The sequence below is a fragment of the Gavialis gangeticus genome, unplaced genomic scaffold (assembly GCF_001723915.1).
Source record: "Gavialis gangeticus isolate Ggan-Ray unplaced genomic scaffold, GavGan_comp1, whole genome shotgun sequence".
Taxonomy (NCBI): domain Eukaryota; kingdom Metazoa; phylum Chordata; order Crocodylia; family Gavialidae; genus Gavialis; species Gavialis gangeticus.
The window spans coordinates 93,129,222-93,148,967 of NW_017728992.1; the positions used below are offsets into that span (position 1 = coordinate 93,129,222).

At 38.6% G+C, this 19,746-nt stretch overlaps 1 protein-coding gene across 2 annotated transcripts in view; it reads right to left on the minus strand.

Annotated features, from left to right (window-relative positions):
- The window catches only part of ARHGAP28 (Rho GTPase activating protein 28), a 135,726-nt gene extending 117,610 nt beyond the window's left edge, over positions 1-18,116 (minus strand). Inside the window, exons 1-2 of one of the 2 annotated variants that reach the window (XM_019525644.1) lie at positions 17,822-17,906; positions 7,620-7,683 (exon numbers count right to left, since the gene is read on the minus strand). Coding sequence is in view for 1 of the 2 variants with exons in the window: in XM_019525637.1 (XP_019381182.1) it covers positions 17,822-17,952 (131 nt within the window). In the remaining variant the exon portion in view is untranslated. Of the gene's footprint in view, positions 1-7,619; positions 7,684-17,821 lie in introns of both variants that reach the window. The other variant, XM_019525637.1, reaches the window with a different exon arrangement.
- Between the last annotated feature and the right edge of the window lie 1,630 nt (positions 18,117-19,746).

The window sequence follows — 19,746 nt, forward strand, 5'->3', positions numbered from 1 at the left end:
CAGGTCTTGTGGCAACCACTTTATTCATTTGTCCTACAATTCTCACAATGCACCTACTGTATCTAATGGTACAATTCTGTATGGGAGGAAAAATCCTCACATTTGCTGCTTTTATGTCCTGAAGAATAAGCCAGGAGTTCTTGAATTATCTTTTGTTATTTTTACTTTGCTAGAAATTTAAAAGTAAGAATAGGACACTGTTGTGCTAGACATTTTACAAACATAGAATAAAAATATCTTTCCAGTCTAAATATATGAGAGATGAAGAGCTGGAGAAAAGAGACACAACAGACTTTGTTGGCACAGCTACAGCTACTAAGCCAGATTCTTATGCTTTTACTTATACTGAAGAGCACTTTCTCCACCAATGGTACCCTGGTGTTCCCATAGAAGTGTTGCTTATGTTAACCATAAGTAAGAGTATCCAAATCTACCTGTCAGCAGTCATAAAACAGGAAAATAGATTCTGTTAAATTAAACTGAATAGCAACTTACTGCATGTGCATTCCCGTTGACATTTTTATATGAACAGTATGCACACAGTGTGATTATTACAGAGTAATTTACCCTGGATTTTACTCCCTGGTTAAGAGAGGGCACTGGACCAGCTCTCCTAAGCTTAGCTGTCCACAGTAGACACCATTTCAAGGTCTCAACACTAAGTAGCAAACAAGTACTCTGGGATGAGACTGACTTAAATTGCAGACACATGACATTTACTCAGTAGTAAGTTACCCCACAGTTTTTGTGCTCAGAAACTACCTCAGAGCAGAGAGACTTTATAGTGAGGATGGGTATTTTGAGTTTGATTCCAAGTAAATTGATTCAAAATAAACATGAGGTGTGTCTGTACTCAAATGCTGGAGAAGATAAGGAAGGGGAGCAGATCCTGGTCCTCTGGAAAAAGAACTGGGCACTGTATGTATGACAAATTGCATCCGGGAGCCTGGAAAATGTCATTCCAGTTTAATTAATAAGTGATGGCCTGAATCGTTACGTTTTTTACTTTTATGGCCAGCACTCATTCAGTTTTCCTGGATATATACTGTAACATAGAGTCAGATTCTGTCACCCCTAGTCAAGAAGTTTTGCTCTGAGAACACTTTGACTGATTTCTCTGCTGCTATTCACAGAGCAAAGTGCTGTACATTGTGAGTATGGACATAATCTGGCTCTCAGTTACTTCTGCTATCTTTATCAAGCCAGGAAGCATATTTAACTGTCTTTATCTCTACCCCAGTGCAACAACACTTTGTCATGAGTTACTTTTATGTGCAATAAACAAGTGCAGTGCTATGAGTCAGTCTTTGGTGAAATAAAGGGACCAGGGATAAGCCACAGATTCCAAGCCATCACTTCAGGGAGCATAGGGAATGCAAGAATGAATGTATGCCTAGAACTGGCCCAAAGGTAAATCAACATAATTGCTTTGTTTTCAAGCGAACTATATTTGAATTCACCAGCTTATAGTTTGCAAAAACCCTGAGAAGATGAATATTGCAGGGGGTGCTTGGAACACAGCATTTCAGAAGATCTTCTGTTGTAGAGCTTAAGTAAATAATTTCTCTCCAAGGTATTATTTGACTGGTTTCTTCATGAAAAATAATCATGTTTCATTTCAGCTAAATAAACACTGGAACATTGCATGAGATCATTGCTAACCAAGAAGCTGCTCTCTTATCATAACTTATAGGGAAACAGCACTTTCCTATTTATATGTAATATAGGATATTAGTCATATATCAAAACATGGTGTAATTAATCATAAAAAGTCCTGGCCATTGAAAGGGTTATATAAGAGAGCTGAACAAACTGACCCTTTAATAAATAGTTCTTCCATGAAACTCTATTCTTTTATGTTTAAAAACAAAACAGTTATATTAGTTTCAGCCACTTGCTTAGACATATGAGTAAGTATTTTCATTTTAGCATAAACAACATTACTTAGTATTCTAGCCACAAAAAAGCATTGCTGCATAATACTACTATAGGTCAATTTCAACAACTTTGATTTTGACAAGTGCATCAGCAATTCATTGATTTAAATAACTCATCTGATCAAAACTGGTTACTGTCGGTGAAATCCATTCAACATTAAGTTTTAAGTGAAGTGGTTTGTAATGATCTTCTACTTATCATCATCGGATGTGTTTAGTCCACACCTCACTTCATTATTTACTAATGGAACCTTTCACTGGTTTGTAATTATCTAGTAAAATCTATCTCAATGCTATCAAACATTGCTATTATGGCAAATGTTGGCTAATTTATTTTGTTTTGTTGTCAATAAATATATAACACACAGCCCCTGTTTATTTAACACTATCATCTGATGACTAAATGCATTTTAATTATAAAAATGTTTTTAGCACTACTTTACTTTATTCCATTTCTACATTTCTGTTTAACTAACTGATAGCCAGTCTCTTTTAAAGCATTATAGAAGTGTTTTCTCTCAGCCTCATTTGGTTATTGCCAGGTTCCCTTTTTTATTTTCTTTCCTTTTTTAAAACAACACACATTCAACATTATTTGCTGTAAATCATATTAGTTACAATGCAGTGCAAAAATAAATCTAATGGTCACTTTCTTATTGGAGGCACCCATAAATTATATTCTTATTACTTCTAAAGTATTACTTATATAATCAGAATCAGCTGAATGAACAATGTCACTTGAGATACAATGGCAACTGAAAAGAGTGAAACACTATTTCTACACTATCCTCTTAAAATCCCAAGTACAGTGTGTTATTTCAATAACAGAAAAAAGGCTATTCATCAAAGAAGTCAGTGGGTGGGAGGCACAAGGACATTTATAAGTAAAGATAAAAGTAAACACATAACTTTATGGAATTATACTTACATAATTTCTTAGAAGCCTAGCCACCTATTTCCTGCTGCCTTCCAGGGAATGGTTGTATATGAAGCAGAGATATTGCTAAGTTTAAAACAACAAATCTTTTCTTACCTTTCTGCACCTCTAATAGAAATCTGGTATGTTACCAAAGAGCAAACTCTTGAGCAGTTACACAATGACAAAATGGCATCAAGGAAAGCAGACACACAATTTCACATCACTGACTTGGTCTTCTGCACAGTAATTCCCATAAGGATGGCAATGCATATTTTTAAATATACTTTAAGCATGCTTGGAGCTCCTCTTCATTGTATTTGATTTTGACTAATGAAGCATACAAATGAACAGGAATGCAGACATGCACATAAGGAAGTTTTTAAAAACAAAATCCTCTTATTAATTAGGGATTCCAGTGATGGAATCAGAATAGGAAGGAAGGTCTGTGTGTCTTCATTGTTTTGTTTGGATTTTTGGGCTCATTGCTAACTTGTGATAATATTTCCATTACTAAGTATATTACTTTGAGGGTCATCCAAAATAAGGCCTATATATTGAACCTAGTAGAAATTCTGCTAACTTTTTTCATTGTGAATGACCTGTCTTGTCATGTCTTTTCTACAGAAAAGACCAGCGAAAACTGATACAAAAGTATAAACTTTTCTAAAGGTTTAAGCCATGTTATGGAAAACAAAGCCTTTGGTTATTCAATCTTATAAGTTCTTTAAGGAAATTCAATTCAAGCCTGCCTAATTTTCATTAAACCCAATATTGGTTTGACCTCCACTGGAATATAAAGGACCCTTAAATAAAGAAAATGTAAAATAAATACCATATTTACTTAAATACAAGACAACCCTGATTACAAGATGACCTCCCAATAATTCTATATATGGAAAATGTATAAATTTGTTATACTCTTCCATATATGGAATCGAATTATTGGAGGTTTATCTTGAATTTTTTTCCTTCCCACTGGTATAGCAGAAAAAATATATCTTGGTGAGTCAGGTGGCACCCTTGTCCTTTGTTCTCCAAAGTCTTCTCCCTGCTACCACTTCCCCATCTCCTACTGTCAGACCCTGCTCTCCCTGAGCACATGAAAATGAGGAGCTAATTTGAGAATTCTGATGGATGAATGGACATTTTATTTATTTATTTTTTTAACTTATGCAAGTGTAAGTACAGGTAATCTACAAACATACTTTTAGCAGCACTTTTGTAGCTCCCTATACAAACTATTCATGATACTAGTTCAAAGCCAAAAGTCTCACAATTTATCATATTTGGGCTTGGTCACAGCAGGGACAACAGCATTTCAAGACATGGTGACCCCATAGCCCAGCAGTGCACAGTATGTGCACGTACTTCAGATATGCCACCCCTCCCCCAAGATTTATGTGCTAATTAGCCCCCCACTCATAACTGGAGCCAGGTGTTCTTGTTGTGAGTCCTGGGATCCTCCAAGAAATTATATGCAGATGAGGCACAGGGCTACCCGGTTCAGCTTCACCACATGGAGGGTGGGGGTCAACTAATCATATATGACAGGTTGAGGGAGGGGCTGACAGAGAGATTCTGGGTGAACTGTTTGGGACCCCATTTGGTGATGTTTTCCAGGCATTTAAGACTGGTAAAGAAACAGGAATCACTGGAAACAGGAAAGAAAGACCCAGTTCACTTGTGGGAGTGAAGAGGAAGTAAAACTGTATTCAATATAGTGGCTCACCTTGACTTGAAAAAAAGTCAGTGTTGAGGGGGACTGAGCACAATAAGCATTGCCAGATTTTTTTTTCAGATGGATTTCTTAAATCTAGTCTTGCTGAAAGTTCCCATCAGCATCTCAACCTTTTTGGCTCAGATCAAATGTAGCATTTTTGCAGCAAGTGGATTGTGTCAGGGCTGGCTCTGGCCCTCCTGGTTAGCCTGGTATTGCAGTACCTTCAGGCCTGGTGCCAGTTCCCTGTGAAGGGAACAGATGCCAGGGTTTTTTTGTTTTGTTTTTTGTTTTAAAGGTCACAAAAAAACGGGTTCCCATCAGCAGAAAGTTTCCCTATTATGGGCCATGACTTTTAAAGTCATGTTCAGTGCTGGCTGTATTTTAATCAACTTCTTAATTGATTTTCATTACCATTTAATGAAGTTTTTTATGCAATTGTATGACAAGGAGTGTTTTTCCCCACGCTGATTGGGAGAAAAAATGCATCTTATGTTCAAGTAAATGCAGTAATATAACAACCAATAATAAAATAGATAATGCAATAGATATTAAAGGGAAACACTTGCAGAACTATTACTGAAGTTAGACTTGCAGAGATAGAATCAAAGGTTACCGAAATCAGTCACAAGTTTTCCACTGAATTCATACCCTTTGGATTTAGCCGTACATGTTACGCCCATTACATTTGTAAATCAGAGATTAAACTCTTTATAACCTTATCAGTTCAGCAGTAAAAACAGGATTGTCTTTTCTATAAACATAAGTCATTTGCACATCTAATCCTGATATGATTCTAAACACAATTTTTCAGGTTCTAACTATTGAAAATTCTGTCTTGTTTCCAATACAAAGTATTTTAAGGCTAGGAACAAATGTTCAAAAAGCCTGAGCCTGAATTAATTCAATCCTTGCAGGTTAGTCTATCCTGGCCAGGCTAAATCACTTTGTAAGTAACTGACATGCCCTCTGGATGGAAAATGCCAGCACATGCCTGCATTGGCTCAGGCTAGAAGCTGGGGGGTGCTAAAGCAGCCCTCCCTTCCCTTCCAGAGTGCTGAGCCAAGGGGGGCATGGCCAGGCCCAGGAAGGAAACTGTTATTGGGGAGGGGTTCCCTCCCTCCCTGCCCTTGATAACAGAGCATTTATCAGCTCTGTTATCCACATTTAGCACTCCATCAGAAATCAAAACCTTGCTTATTAGTTCAAGCTCTTCTTAAACAGCGTTTTTCCAAAGGAAGGAATATAGGGAGATTACCAGCTAAGCTGTTGATTAGCTCCAAAAAACCTTAAGTGGACACTGCCTTATCTACCTTATACAGCATTAGCTAGCATACCACCTGCTGGCTATGGTCTGTGCTGTGGGAGACAGGAGGGAGGGATCTCTGCTTAAGCACTGTGGGCAGGGAGGGGAAGAGGGAGGCACGGGGAAGCCAGCAGACCCAGCTGTGCCTCCAAGTCTCTGCAAGAGCTTCACCGAGGGAGCAGAGGGGAGCGGCCAGCCCTGCTGTGGAACAGAAAGCCCCGCCCACCCAGAGAGCATGCTGGGATGCTGGGAGAGTCTGGTTGAACTAAACCAGCAAGGGTTCTGGGATAGACATTGCATAAACTGATTTGACCCAAATAAGTTAAGTCTGATGCTACATTCAACCAGGTTTATCTCATACTGGTTTCAGCCATTTTCAAACTGGTTTATGTGCACTGAACATCTGTTCTGTTACAGGTTTAAACCAGTTTCTGATCACTTAAACCAGTTTATGTGCAAAGTCTGTCCATAGCCTAAATGTGGGAACAATGCAATGGCTTTAAAAATACAAAGGGAGAAGAAACAAAGGGAATTTTAGATATTCTAAAAATAAAAATCATTATAGTAATCTTGCAAGTCTTTTGCTTCTAATCTATCTACCATAAAAATATGCTAGATCTCTTCAGTGTGTATTTAACGTTATATGTTATGTATTGCCTACTCTTGAAACCTACCAATTGCTTATGGAATAACTTTGGAATATATTCAGTATTTATTTTAACTGTATTATATAGCAGTATTTCCATTTTATATATTGTCATAAATGTAATAATATTATGTCTTGAAATTTCAGCTGAATGTGGTATGACAGCAAAACAGGAAAACACAAATACTATATATGTATTCTTCCTAATGTGGAAGTGTTTAGGATAATGAGACAAAGGGCACGGTAGATAGGCTAAATCGTAGCTTTTTGAGATGATATTTTTTAATGACAGTTCTTATGTAACATTTATGTGTCTCTCTGCTTACTTATTTTAATCTCTGCCTTAGGAAGCTGAGAAGTTGATCAATTTAAAAGAACCAAATGTACACACAGACTACACTGAATGCTCAAGCAGCTAATACATGTTTTTGCTCCATGAAATTACCTAGAAATAACCAAATTGTGGACAATTTCTCAGAAACAATCCTCAGTTTTGTGAATAAAATTTCATATAGCAAATATTAACAGACATGCCAGCACAAAAAGATATGACCTATGCATGAAAAGCAGAAAAATTCTTCCCACTACCTAATGTTCTACTTGCCATTGCTGGTGTCTAGTGTAAACTGCTTTATTTAAACACCTATAAAACAATTGCTTATAAGAGTCTTCAGACATATTTATTAAGGGCTGTTGTTATTATCTCCAATGAAGCTGTCTTGCAAGATGTGACTATATGCAGGATTTAGTTTTACTCCATAATGATGCATCTTTGCAGCACTTGGGTTATTCACATTAAAACAGTTGCACAGCCTGAGGTCCCAGTGTGGACTGGATAAAATGCTAATTGTATCCCAGTGATGGAAACTCATCATAAATAGTCTCAAAGGAGGTAATTTAATCTAACCCTCCACTCTGCTGATACAACTAGGAATGTACTTTGTCAGCCTTTGTGGGTTTAACTACAGCTGGCTGGGTTTGATGCAGGCTCAAAAATCCAATCTGTTCTTAGTAACACCATCGCCTTCATAGAATTACAGACATACTTTTAATGGGCATGCCCATGTAACTGCTAAGTGATGATTTTTACATACATATATACACCATATTTAGTGTCATCTTCAGCTTGATTGTAGCTCAGTATCAGTGTCAATGAGCCTATAAGAAATGAGTGAATTCTAATTATGGGATTTGATGGAGTTAAATCAAGGCTGAATTTGGCCTCTTAATTTTCTCTGAATAGGGTTATGCTCCTTCACTCACAATTGTTATTTAGAAAACAGATTTTATTGTGTATTGATGATTACCATATTCAATGCACACATATGTTCCAAGACTGGGTAAGAGTCTCAGATTTTTTAAGAAAATGAAAATTCTATTTTTTACAGCCCAGAACTTATCCAGGAAAAATGTAAAAGCAATCTGACCAAAACCTACACAGATTACTGTAGGGTTACTCAGCTGGTTAACTGTAGAACCCATTACTAAACTGGGACTTCACTTGAATTTTACACTGATTCAAAATTAGCCCTTAGGTAATAATATTAAGACATGGATAATCTGAGGTGCTACAAGAGACCAAGAAAAGTCATTCTCCATGAATCATTCCACTGACTGCTTGAGAGATTCAGCTGTGAGATAAACCTGAAGGTTTCAACGGCCACAGATTTCTTAACCTATTAATAAATATTGCCTACAACTTTTTGTTTGACATCTCTTTTGCTTGTACTATACATTTCCAAATACTGTAGGAATATAGGGGTCAGAGAGCCACAGGCAGAGAATGGAGCAGATCCTTGGACTCCCCTGGAGGTAGGTAAGGTCAGTGTGGGGTGAGGGGGGGAAAAGAGTGAGAGTTGCGAGACAGCTCCCTATGAGGAGAGGGGGACTAGAGGTCCCCAGTGGAGGGAGCTATCTGTAAGGAAAGGGGAGGCAGACCCCAGGGGAATTTTAATAGACCTGTTATGAGAGCTAGGTGGTAGTCCAAAAGTAGAGTAGGGATTTTGTCAGGTTTTGTCAATTTTGTTTTACTGTATTCTGTTGTCAATCCACTGGATCGCGTTTTCTCTCCATATAATACACCTTTGCTTTTTCTGTTATTTAACTGAGGTGCCTATATTAAATTGTGATTTCTGGGCAAATTCATATCCATTTTGTGAAGTGGGGGACCAGTAATCTTATACAAACACCCAGTCTGCATCTCTGGGAGCACTCTGACACCCCAGGGGTTTGTCACAATAAGCCCCAAGGAGTAGATCAGAACAAAAGTCCATCTGGTTAAAAGTTTTGTTTCTGACCAGCTAGAGCAAGAAGTCTCCTATTCAGTATTTTTCCTTCTGCTAATGATATTTACTAATTGTTTATATCCTAAAACATATAGTTCACTGTCATATAATTCAGACATATAGTTCAATATCTCTTGGTCAGGCCCCAACTGGAGTACTGTGTCCAGTTCTGTGCGCCCCACTTCAGGAGGGATGTGGACAACATGGAGAGGGTCCAGAGGAGGGCCACCCGCATGATCCGGGGACAACAGGGCAGACCCTACAATGAGAGACTGCGGGACCTGAACCTGTTCAGCCTTCACAAGAGAAGGCTGAGGGGGGACCTGGTGACCATCTATAAACTCACTGGGGGGGGGGACCAGAAGGGTTTGGGAGAGACCTTGTTTCCCCTAGCGCCCGCTGGCATAACAAGGAATAACAGCCATAAATTGTTGGACAGGAGGTTTAGATTAGACATCCGTACGAACTACTTCACAGTCAGGGCGGCTAGGATATGGAACCAACTTCCAAGGGAAGTGGTGCTGGCCCCTACCCTGGGGGTCTTTAAGAAGAGGCTTGATGCCTACCTGGCTGGAGTCATTTGAGCCCAGTTTTTTTTCTGCCTAGGCGGGGGGTTGGACTTGAAGATCTACAAAGTCTCTTCCTACCCTACTTCTATGATTCTATGATTCTTCTGGACCTTGTAATAGGATTAATTACTAATTAGGTCTAAATTTGCTCTGATTATTCTCTCAATATGTATTGCTTGGCTTTGGTAGCATCCTATTGCAATAAATTCCTTTACAAGCTTTTGATTGCTTAGAACTGTACTGACTCACTGCTATGCAGCATATGACATTAATTGCAGAATTACTTGTGCTCAGTTTAGGGTTGAACAAGTTGGTTTGGCTTGCATTATCTCATTGCTTCACTGACTGCCATAGTTAATTTCATGTCTGGTTTAATAGGGTTCTTTAAAAAAGATACAGTTAAAACAACTGTAGAACAGGAGTCCATTAGTGATGAAACGCAGCTTAGATCAGACAAAACAGTTTCTGAGCTAAACTTGCAATCTTTTAGTTTATGACTAAGAATGGAGAGTTTTTTAATGGTGTGGTACTTTCAGAAAACAGGATCTGAATACTTTCTGCTGTTGAAGTAAACAGTACAAAAACGGATATGCTGAATAGACTGTTTAGTTTTGGCTTTTTAAACTGCAATGGTATTAGTTATTTTTAAAGAAAATTCAAAACGTGTTTCTACAGTATTCCAGGTAACCATTGGACTTTGTGAACTGTGTCACAGTCATGTCATTTTCGTCACTGAGTTTTTCAGTCTGTCTACCTGTGCATGCCTTCACGTTACATCTATATAAATACTTGGCTAAAGAAACTTCTCACAGATAAAGTAATGGTAACTCTACAGGCAATTTTCTTTTGATCATTTGAAAGAAAAAAGGAAAGAAAGAATGAATAGCGCTGCACAAATAGCAATAAAAGCTCATTGGTGGTTGCATGGAGATGCACCACGCCACATCAGAGACCCAAAGAAGGAAATAAATTAGGGAGTCAAGGGAGCTTCCAGAGAACATCAGCCTTCCTCTCTTGTTAATGACAAAAGAACTCCAATATTGATGCTGTAGCTAAACTCAGCTGTAATAGTTTTGCAGGGTCCCTTTTCCAAATAACCTGGTATTAAATTGTCTAAGGTTTCAAACTTAAAATGACACCTTCAATTACACTTGGAAACTCACAGACAAATGGTGTAATTTATAGAAACCACTGTTATTTGGAAATGGGACCTTTGTAACAACAATATTCATGCAAATTCCGGTGAGGGCATAGTATATCGTCCTCAACAATATTCCTGGCAGTTGTATTCACACACGGAGAGGAGAATAAGACAATACTCTGTAAAGGAGACTTGTTAGCATGGAAATATGTAAACTTAGTTGCTCCCCTTTCCTCCACTATTGATTTATTCTTCCCTTGGCTGCATAAGCTCATGTTGCTTCTTCCTGAATAGGCTCTGTGCTTTTCAAGAGGCAGCTGTAGGAGGACTGGAAGCTGTTCCAGGCAAGCTGCTGCCATAGAATACAGTTACGAAGTAGACAGGGAGGTAGACTGGTAGACTGTATTTGCCAGTTTGCGATAAGATGCATCATCATGGTAAATGAAACACACTAACATGGCAGATACGAATACCCCCAACTCCACTGCTACTCCAGCTTTTGCTAATTTTGCTGTTATGCTATTGAGGTGTCTGGCCAACTGGAACAGAAAACTGCAGTGGGCCAGGTCGCTGCTAGTACAGTGTGTAGCCTAAAGCTGGTACATTTGCCAATTTATTTGGCACTTGAAATAGTATGTGAAAACCAAATATTGCACTGATTGATGCTGTTGGCTGAGGACTATTTAACTGGGAGCTACTGGTGCTCTTACTGCTCAAGATTTGGTTCTGTGTTCACATACAGCATTAACCATAATCTTCCACAAATAGTGCTACAGCTTTTACCAGTAATTCCATAATAATAATAATAAAAACTATATTGTAATGTACATTCCCATATGACTGTGTTCTGTGCTGAATTAACATGATCTATTATGCAAAATAATACTTCATTCTTGTTCTTAATTGCTTATTTATTGTTATGCTGTCTCTAAAGTATTTTAGACTAAATATGGAGGTGCCTATGTAGGGCTTTCAGCTCTTAGCATTTTTGCAGGCAACTTCAACCATCATGTAATCAAAGATAAGTGACTTAGTTAAAAATGAATGGTGCAGCTGGCCAAAAGCTCAACCAAACACAATGATCAAAGGAGCTGTGCCAGATGTTTTCCATCAGCTCTCCATATGGAGGTACCAGGGAGATCAGCAGGAGCACCACACTAAAAAGAAACCAGAGAAGCCAACTCTAGTTTCAACCATAACACGAAGAATGGAATATAAATACCACATTCCTTAGTGAGAGTCCTAAGGGACATTCTGTAGGTATTTCTAAAGCTTACAGGAAAAAAACGTGTTTACTATTGTCTGAATTATCTATATGCATTCTCCTGCTAAATACTTTAATAATAGCTTGTTACAATTTGTTGACATATATCTATTTTAAATGGAAGCTGCTAATGAATGAGAATCTGTACAAACAGTCAAAAGCTGTCATTTTCCCACCAAGTGTTTTGTCACCCAATCTTGGTTAATTTGAATTACATTCCTACATGCATTTTATCGTTCTTGATTCCTGCAGTTTAAAATTATGATTCCAGAGGCATGGAATTCCTGTGAAAGGCCCAAATCCACCTCCCAATTTTCTGGGGACAGGAAAACAGCTTTGTGTGGTATTTTTTATTTTTGTCTTCTGAGGAAGTTTAAAATACAATGAGATAAACATAAAAAATAATCACAGTTGTTTATACTGCCCCTCAGTAGAAGACATTCTCGACGTCATTTGTATATAACTGAGCAGTAGTGTTGCTCATAGCCCCAACACTTATGACATGTTGGACCCAGTCATACCAGTGTGATGTTAATGGTTTTTCCTAGGATGGAACATGAACTGCTTCATACAGTTCTGTAGTGAGAGGAACTTGAGCCTTCTTTATTACAACCCTCAAGTGGCCCATATGGTACTTCTTTCTAACTACCTACAGGCACATACTCATCATTTCAAGACACATTACATGCTCACCAACCAAGTCATACAACGAGCGGAAGAGATGACAACATTTGTGAGAATCCGGTGCCATACCACTGAGCTCTCCCCCTACATGGTTTTGCAATGGACCCCAAATCTGCTGAAACTGGCTTTGTTGAGCAGGAATCTGGGAGACTGCTCACAAGTAATTAAGACAGCTTAGTAACCTTAGATGCTTTTGTGTTCTTTTTTTGACTCTGGTTTAGTGATGCCGGTCTGAAATTCAGGCCTCACACCAGAACAGTGGAGTGAGACATGTTGAGCATACAGAAAGAGAGAGAGAGAGAGAGTTCTCTGGAAGCAACTAGAGGGTTTTAGGACTTTCTCCATGACCAAGAGGCTAGTGATTCTGATGGCTAAGATGAGACTGAACATCATTTCCCACTTTATTTGGTCCTTTCCCTATGCAGCATATTCATAGTCAGTGGTTTCTTCTAAAAAATAGATCCTGGTGATACTTTGCCCTGACTCATTTCATATCCTCTTCATGTAGGTTTAACACATTCACTTAAATGGAGCTACTCCTGATTTACATTATTGTAATCAGAATTGGTATCTCAATGATAGGTGGTAAGTGATAGGTGAATTAGCAGTGCTAATCATTATACTTGAGTCTGAATAAAGTAAACCTAACCTTGTAGCTGACCCAGGTGAACACTGATTTGCATGGCTAAGTGCTGATGGGTGCAAGAAGTCCTCCTCTTTACACTGTCCACACAGTTGCTGTGTACAGTTGTGCTGCCCTGAGTGTGGGGACTACTCACTTGTAGCATCCACAGATTATGCAAGCAGTGACAAAAAGACCAGAAAAGAGCAAGGCCTAAGTTCTCTTCTTAGAGAATTCACCTGGCTTTGAACTGGTAGGAAAAATATCACACATATTCAATAGCATCTTGGGTTTGGGACCAACAGAAGAAAGATGAATCCAAATGATCTCAACAACATTGTTCAATGAGAAAAGAGATGCATCTCAGTAGCTGCAGTGTGGAAGTTACAATTACAGTAAGCTCCTAGGCCATGTATAATTAACATGTATTGTCATTCTCTTGGGACTCTGACTTCTAAATTCCAATGATGAATAAGGTGGACAAAAACAGGAGAGAAAAGTATAAGGAAAGTATTCCATACCCCCTCCCCCTCCCGACATATATGCATATAGTTTGGTATTAATTAGATTAGTGTGGTACTGAAAAAGCAGCACACCAGTATTTTGTCTTCATGAGCAGTAAGTCAATGTAAATAACTATGCTATGAATTATGTGTTGACATGCAGCAGTGTAAATTGTGAGCCAAGCAAAAATTAAACACTCAAAAGCAGACGTCCCATAGGGCAAGTAAAAAATGAAGTTGTCAGGTGTATTGCGTTATCATTGTCCAAAATAAAAAGAGATTCGGGGCAGAGATTCCCTTGATTTTGCTGTGGGCTTAGTGAATAAAAGAACCTGTCTCGTTTTCTGTATTTGTTCATGTCTAGAACTTCTCTTGACATTAGAGGGGGGTTCTGCAGAGGTCATAAAAGGAGCAAAATAGAAATGAATTAGGTAGATACACAAGGAAGATCTTCCGTATATGGAAGATATCTGCTTTTACTTAAAACTCCAGCTGGCTTCAGTGAAGTGGCACATGGAGTGACAGCACTAAGGCCCAAATCCACAGTGGGACCTACGTTTAGCTTTTAGGCTTGAAAACTGGGATTCACAAACCTGAGTTAAGCACCTAAATTCTCAGTGCAGTCAGTGGGGAGAGTTAGGTGCCTAAGAACAGAATTGACAATATGCAGCACTTGGTAAGTCTTAGAGTGAGGCAGCTCTTAAAACAGCTGAAACAAAACTCTGAAGAGATGGGGGTGTCTGAATGCAGGTACCTATATATGGGAGAAGGGGATTCACAGTCTGACACACCTTCCTGGATTTAGATGTTGAGGCTCTTCCTTTTGGAGGCAGACAACTGTCTTGTTTGATCTTTTAAGGCAGATGCGGTGGAGGATGTGGTGGTACAGGTACAGGGAGTGGACAACCTGGTGGGTTTTTTTGGGGCTTTCTTCGGTCTGCAAGGGTTCAAATGCAAGAGAGTGTCTTAATGACTGAGCTATAGGCTAAGCTGGGAGGGGTTGGGGGCTCTCTCCACCCCTTGTACTGAAGGTGTGCTACTGAGCATCAAATGGAACAAGAGACTAAAAATGTGGGTGCATGACACTTCTTTGAGAGGGCAGGAAGGAGATACAATTTCCAGCCCCTTCTCCCAACTGTGTTTTACCCAATAACTGTTTAGTGCAGAAAACCTGAACAATGCTGTAAGGAGGGATCAGAACTCAGGACTTCCTGCTTCAGGCTGAGTGGGTTCAAGGCTCAGCCATGTTTCTTCTTTGGCCCTATCTACAGAGCAGTACAGCTTTAAAACGAAGGATGTCTTTGCTTATGGCCTGGTGTTTCTGTGCTGTATCTGTGCTCATGCTTGCTTCCTACTGTGAACTGTGGAAGCCTGCATAGCTCTCATGGTCCCCAAGTTAGGCTACTGCCTTAGGAGAGCAAACCACATTCCCTTAACTGAACAAATCAAAAACTGTTAGTTTTCAATTTTGGACATGAATAAGACCTTTTAAGTAAACAGGAATTTTTCAGGAGGAAGGATAATGGGATCTGATCATAAAGGTAAAAACTAAGGTCTGATTTATTGAGGTTCTAAATTTAAAGAGAGTTAATGGGAACCATAGAGCTCAAAATCTCCAAAAAAGGTATCTCAAGTTAGGCAGCTGATGTTTGATGCAACCAAAAGTCACTGCTACATTTAAAGATATGGCTAAAGTAAAATATTTGGGTTTTAGTTTTCTTTCACATAAATTTTACTTCAAATGAAATACCAATGAAAGGAAGATCAAGAACAAGTCTCTTATCTCTGCATCAAGCAACAAATTTTGGCTCCTGTTTTCCAGCTTGTTCATTTTCTTTGAAACCCAGACATGAAACCATAAAACTGAAGTTATGCAGTTCCTTAAACCATAAAACTACAATTATGCAATCCATTCCTGACTGGGTCATTTTGGCTGATCACCAGATAAAAGCAACATCCCTCTCTAAAGTCAGAAAAGTGCTTTTTTCATGGTATTAGTAATTAAAGACCTTGATTCCTACACTGATGGGAGGTGCTGATCACTAGACAGTAAGTCAAAGGTTAATAACCAAGGCCCTGATTCTCTTGTCAGGTACACCGCTATAAATCTGGAGTCAATCTGTCAACTTCCCTAGAACAGCATTTGCATGGAAGGATCAGAAAGCAGAGGATCAGGGAAGAGGACCTAGTTGTTTCTTGTTATCAAACATGTGACATGGTGTTCTGTGAATGTTCTTCCAGAGTGTTATCCTGAAGGTCCAAGAAATGGATGCATTGTAGTCTTTACAATGTTGTTCAAGGAAAGCCAGAGAGCCTACTGCTTCATGCAACAAAGTCACTGCATCAACATTGAAATGTAGTACAGTTCTCTCAGAAGATGTAGCAGGGATTAAGGTAGAGACTGGCCTCCCATTTGCTAAAATGTTAAGTGCATTCGTCTTTATGTATTCAGCATTCCATGGGGCGGCATGCTGAGTTAATAAAACCTCCCCCCGGAACATGCTTTGGAAACATGGATAGATTGTTTGACTGCCCATATGGCAGAAATATTGCTACCAGACAGCTGTGGGAACTTAGACAAAAAAATTGAAGGCAACACCAAAGTCACGTGTGTGCATGTGTGCACATCCATATACTCCTTGTCTAATAACAGAAGCTTCCAAAATATGTTATGCATCAAAGCACTAACATCTTTTTTTTCCCAGGAACAGCAGTTTGAAGTTATAAGTAATTTTATGTGATGAATATGTGATTTTGAATGGGGCATATTATAGGCTTAACTTTCAAGAAAGTTTTGAAACAACTGGCACACAAGTATAAAATGATGACAAAACATCCATTTCCATTGCCCTTAGATAAAAGGACTAGCTGTTTGTTTTTTTTAAGAAAGAAACACCATTGTCACCACTGCCAAACCATCATTCCATGATTTGAATAGCAGGATCCACTCTTACCATGGCCAAAGGGCAAAACTCCTTTCTTAAAATGAAATTGTGTATTTGTTGCTGGTTTCCAGGTACCAGTTGAACAACACAAAAGAAGTTATCCTAATCACATAACTAGGGATAGTGCATGTCTAAACCCAACAATAACCGCACATAAAATAAATAGCACATTGTAAAATGACAGTATCAAGTACTTACTTACCATTGCTTTTATTAAAACACACAGAGCTCATTTTGAAAGAAACTTAATTATTTCTTCTCCTCCCAGTCACAACTCAAGACTACAGCCAGTCACAAATTAAAACTATAATACTATTGCCTTAGATTTTAGTTGTCATTTTATTCAGTCAAGCCAGATTTCCCAATTTGGCAGAAGGGAGGAAAATCTTCAGCAATTCAAGACATCAGACCAAACATTGTTAAACCAGTATGAAGGTTTAATGCCAGCTCTCCCTAAAGAGTCTTGTTTGATAGTATACATTTTTGGAAATCTTATCTGTAGAAAGTGGTGTAATTCAGAGACAGATATTTAGAAAAAAGGTCACATTTGCTGAAACAAATACAACGACAATCAAATGGTAAGATCTCTTTCCTACTTCTAAGCTATGCAAATGGGAGGACAGTTACACACCACAGGGAAAAAACAAAACAAAACAAATGCAACTGCATTCATATGTAGATAAGATATAATTTACTGTACTATAACTTTTTAAAGGAATGTTTTCACTTAGATGATGTCTTTGAGGGACTAGTTTCACTTTGTGCAGCTGTATGTTTACATGTGTGAATCAGAGAATTTCTTGCAATATTTCAAGACAAACAATCCTTGATCCTGACCTTTTTGTGGATTATGGGAGAAGCACTTAAAAAAAAGTGTCAACAACTTCCAAACAGAATGAATTTTCTGGTGAACTGTATTTGCACCGACCCTTATGACCTTTCATAACCCAGTAAATAAGTGAATTGAGTAGAAGCTTAATTTATGTGTTTCTTTCCAAGGGATTATGTTGTTGTGAATCTTGGGTTGCAAACTAAATGGATCTGTTGATTTACAAGAGTTAAACGAGGCACTTGAATTTTCCATTTCTAATCAAAACCAGTGCCATAAAATTGAATAAGTTCCCCAGTGGAAACAAGTAATGAATAAAAATAAAGTGAAGAGTAACAGGTAAAGTGATCTGAAAAAGAGTCACAAACTACATCAGCAGAAAACAACTGGAAAACACAATCAGCTCAGATGAAATGCAGCAGCACTGTACCCGTTATAATTCTTCATGCTTTACCTGCTGATAGGAGAGTGGCTGGAGGAAATCTCTGGCACAAAGGTTTGTTCCATTATTGGTATCCTAGAAGGAGTGTAAGAATGGTAGGCTGTCAGAACCACGCTGCCCGAGTCCTTTATCTCCATTATCATAGGCACATGTCTCTCCTACTGTCTGGTGACAAAGACAACTACCAGCATTTACTCATTTATTAGATCAAATGATCCTGTCACAACAGCAAATGCATGGCTTGGCTCGGTAAGAGCCTCTGACTACTGTTTGCTGACAAGAGATCTGTGTAACTGAGACACAGCTCTTCCTCCTGTCAGAGCAGCTGAATTAGCATATATTCAAAAACGCCGCCCACAACATAACTGTGGGGGAAGGATCTTTGTCTCTAGGAAACTGGAAACCTGAGATAATCCTCCCTGGCTCAGAGTTGCTGCTCTGGACTAATTCTTGTTCAGCTATTTCTTCTTGGGTTTTGTGTTTTTTTTCCAAGGAGAGGCTTAGTAGAATTTCTCATAACACGGTAAGAAGCAAATGAAGTGAAATCATTGCTCAGCTATGCAGCAAGAGGACAGAGCACTACTCTAACATGAAATGGGCTCCAGCAAAGAAAGAGGAAACTGACATTTGAAATGCCCATGCAAAACATTAAAAAAGTAGGTAGACTATGCTCTGTTTAAGTAATCAAGGAAGTGCAACCCTGATTTCCTATAAGTCAGGTCATTCCTTAAACATTTGACTGCAGAGGATGCCTTTACTTTCCACTGAACACAGACAAAACTTTCAGTGATCCTTAATACTCAACTGGATAGATAATTAGAAAGGCAGTAGGAAAACAGTAAATACTTTTTGTGCAAAATTTCACAAAAGATATTTACATTTTTTCCCCTGACCCATTACTTAAGCCCCCAAAACTTCACTTGCAAGGAAGTTTTGTGTAAAGGAAGTGTCATATGAGTGAATGCAGGATGCAGGAGTTCACTTCCTCCAAATGTTTTTAAACTCAATGTCTGACAATGAAATTTTAAAATTTCAGTGATCTCAAATCTGGAATGATAATCTGATTTTAGAGCAACAAACACAGAAAACTTCATAGAGCATTTATGCAGTGGAATGTAATAATAAAATCCCCATTTTATGCAGCCCTAGGTCTTTTTTTTGGATAAAATACATACTACTACTAATAAATGCTCAATTTAACATGGTGCAATCCACCTCCTGTTGAAATCCATGGAAAGATTACCTTTGATTTCAAATGACATTAAATATAACTTACATGGTATTTTTCATCCATAGATCATAGATGACACCCCTGCTCAGGTTTCATTATGTTGTATAATAAGGGAAGGGTAGACTGAAAAGGTCCTAATACCCTAGTTCCTCCTTAGGGAAACCAATATCTTTATAGGTATTGTGTTAGACCATCTGGAAGGCTATTCCTGGAAGGTTCTCTCACAGGTCCTGACATAGAACAGTTTAAATTACATTGGAGGTTTCTTCTTTCCCCAGAGCAACCCAGGCTTGGCTTAAAAGCAACCTCATCACCCTCTATCTCCCTTTGGTAGTGAATCCCGTGCTAGTATCAGTACTCAAAAGAGTATTGCAGCTTATGCAGCTATATCTTAGTTTTAAACTAGTTAGCTTGGGTATCAGTGTTTGTCTAATAAAAGATACTGGATTTACCCAAAGAAACTCATCTGCGTATAGCTAGAACATCTTTTGCAGTTCAGTTTGGGTTGCAAAACGCATCCTGGATAAATACTTGAGCAGTTATCCCATTCTAAGCCACGTTCTACCCTTAGAAGTAGCTCATGTAGCCAGCTTGAAGCTAACACGGGTATGTTTATACGAGCTGCAACCCATTTCACTGCACTAGAGTCAGATCAGTTGGAGACTGTGCCCGCCTCTGTTCGATGACCCACTCCCGCGCTGCCTTG